The sequence below is a fragment of the Aplysia californica genome, unplaced genomic scaffold (genome assembly GCF_000002075.1).
Source record: "Aplysia californica isolate F4 #8 unplaced genomic scaffold, AplCal3.0 scaffold00215, whole genome shotgun sequence".
Taxonomy (NCBI): domain Eukaryota; kingdom Metazoa; phylum Mollusca; class Gastropoda; order Aplysiida; family Aplysiidae; genus Aplysia; species Aplysia californica.
Window position 1 is genome coordinate 763,033 of NW_004797485.1, and position 1,099 is coordinate 764,131.

At 44.8% G+C, this 1,099-nt stretch overlaps 1 protein-coding gene across 1 annotated transcript in view; it reads left to right on the forward strand.

The window, feature by feature from the left end:
- LOC101848972 overlaps positions 1-1,099 on the forward strand; it is a gene marked incomplete in the record, with an annotated part of 113,683 nt that overhangs the window by 55,024 nt on the left and 57,560 nt on the right. The window contains 1 exon segment of the mRNA XM_013083170.2: positions 182-407. Within this exon segment, the coding sequence (XP_012938624.1) occupies positions 182-407 (226 nt within the window).

The following is a 1,099-nucleotide window of genomic DNA, read 5'->3' on the forward strand; positions in this document are numbered from 1 at the left end:
TCTTCTTCTTCTTCTTCTTCTTCTTCTTCTTCTTCTTCTTCTTCTTCTTCTTCGTGAACTTTATTTAACAAGAGTGTTTTGTGTGTGATGTGATGTGGGCCAGTGGGCTTAAACACTGAATAAACTAACGTTGTTACTTACCTCTTCTTCTTCTAACTTTTGTCTCCCGTGACTGCTGCAGACAACAACATTCCCGAAGTAAGTCTGAACAAGAATCAGCTCAACAGTGCCGGTCACTGGGTGGTCAGTCACGGCCAACAGGCGACCATCACGTTCAGCGGCTCTGACTCCGACGGCCAGGACTTGACCTTTCACCTCTCAGACGACTCAACCTCTGGTGTGACTATTGACAGCGACACAGGTGTCGTGTCGTACACCCCGGACTCCGATACGGCCGTCACGATTGGGTGAGTGAATCTTTTCTGAAATTAATAGACGCATACTTAAAGGTTGGGTGAGTGAATCTTCCTTCAAACCAGAGACTTAAAGATTGGGTAGGACAAAGAGGTATAATATTTAGTACTAGAGTTCGTGGTAGTGATGTCCCCTCAAAGAAGGTATATTTAGTACTAGAGTTCGTGGCAGTAATGCCCCCCCCCCCCCCAAGAGGTTCTATTTAGTACTAGAGTTCGTGGCAGTAATGCCCCCCCCCTCCCAAGAGGTTCTATTTAGTACTAGAGTTCGTGGTAGTAATGTCCCCAAAGTAAAAGAACGGGGCTGCGTGTGCCCACTCTGGAATGTTGAACCCCAAGGGAAGAAATGCGCAGTTCAACAGATATGTCACTGCTACGAGCTCTTGTATTATATAACCCCTTTGGGGCGAGTGAATCTTTCTTGAAATCATAGACTTATACTCTCAGATAGAGTGAGTGAATCTTTCATGAAACCATCCATAGACTTATACTCTTAGATTAAGTGAGTGAATCTTTGTGGAAACCATAGACTTATACTATCAAATTGGGTTAGTGAATCTCTATTAAAACAAGAGACTATAATATTCTTAGATTGCGTGAGTGAATCTTTTTTGGAACCACAGACTTATGCTCTCCCTCCCTTCCCCCCTTTCTCCCCCACCCTCTTCTCTCCCACCCTCCCCTCT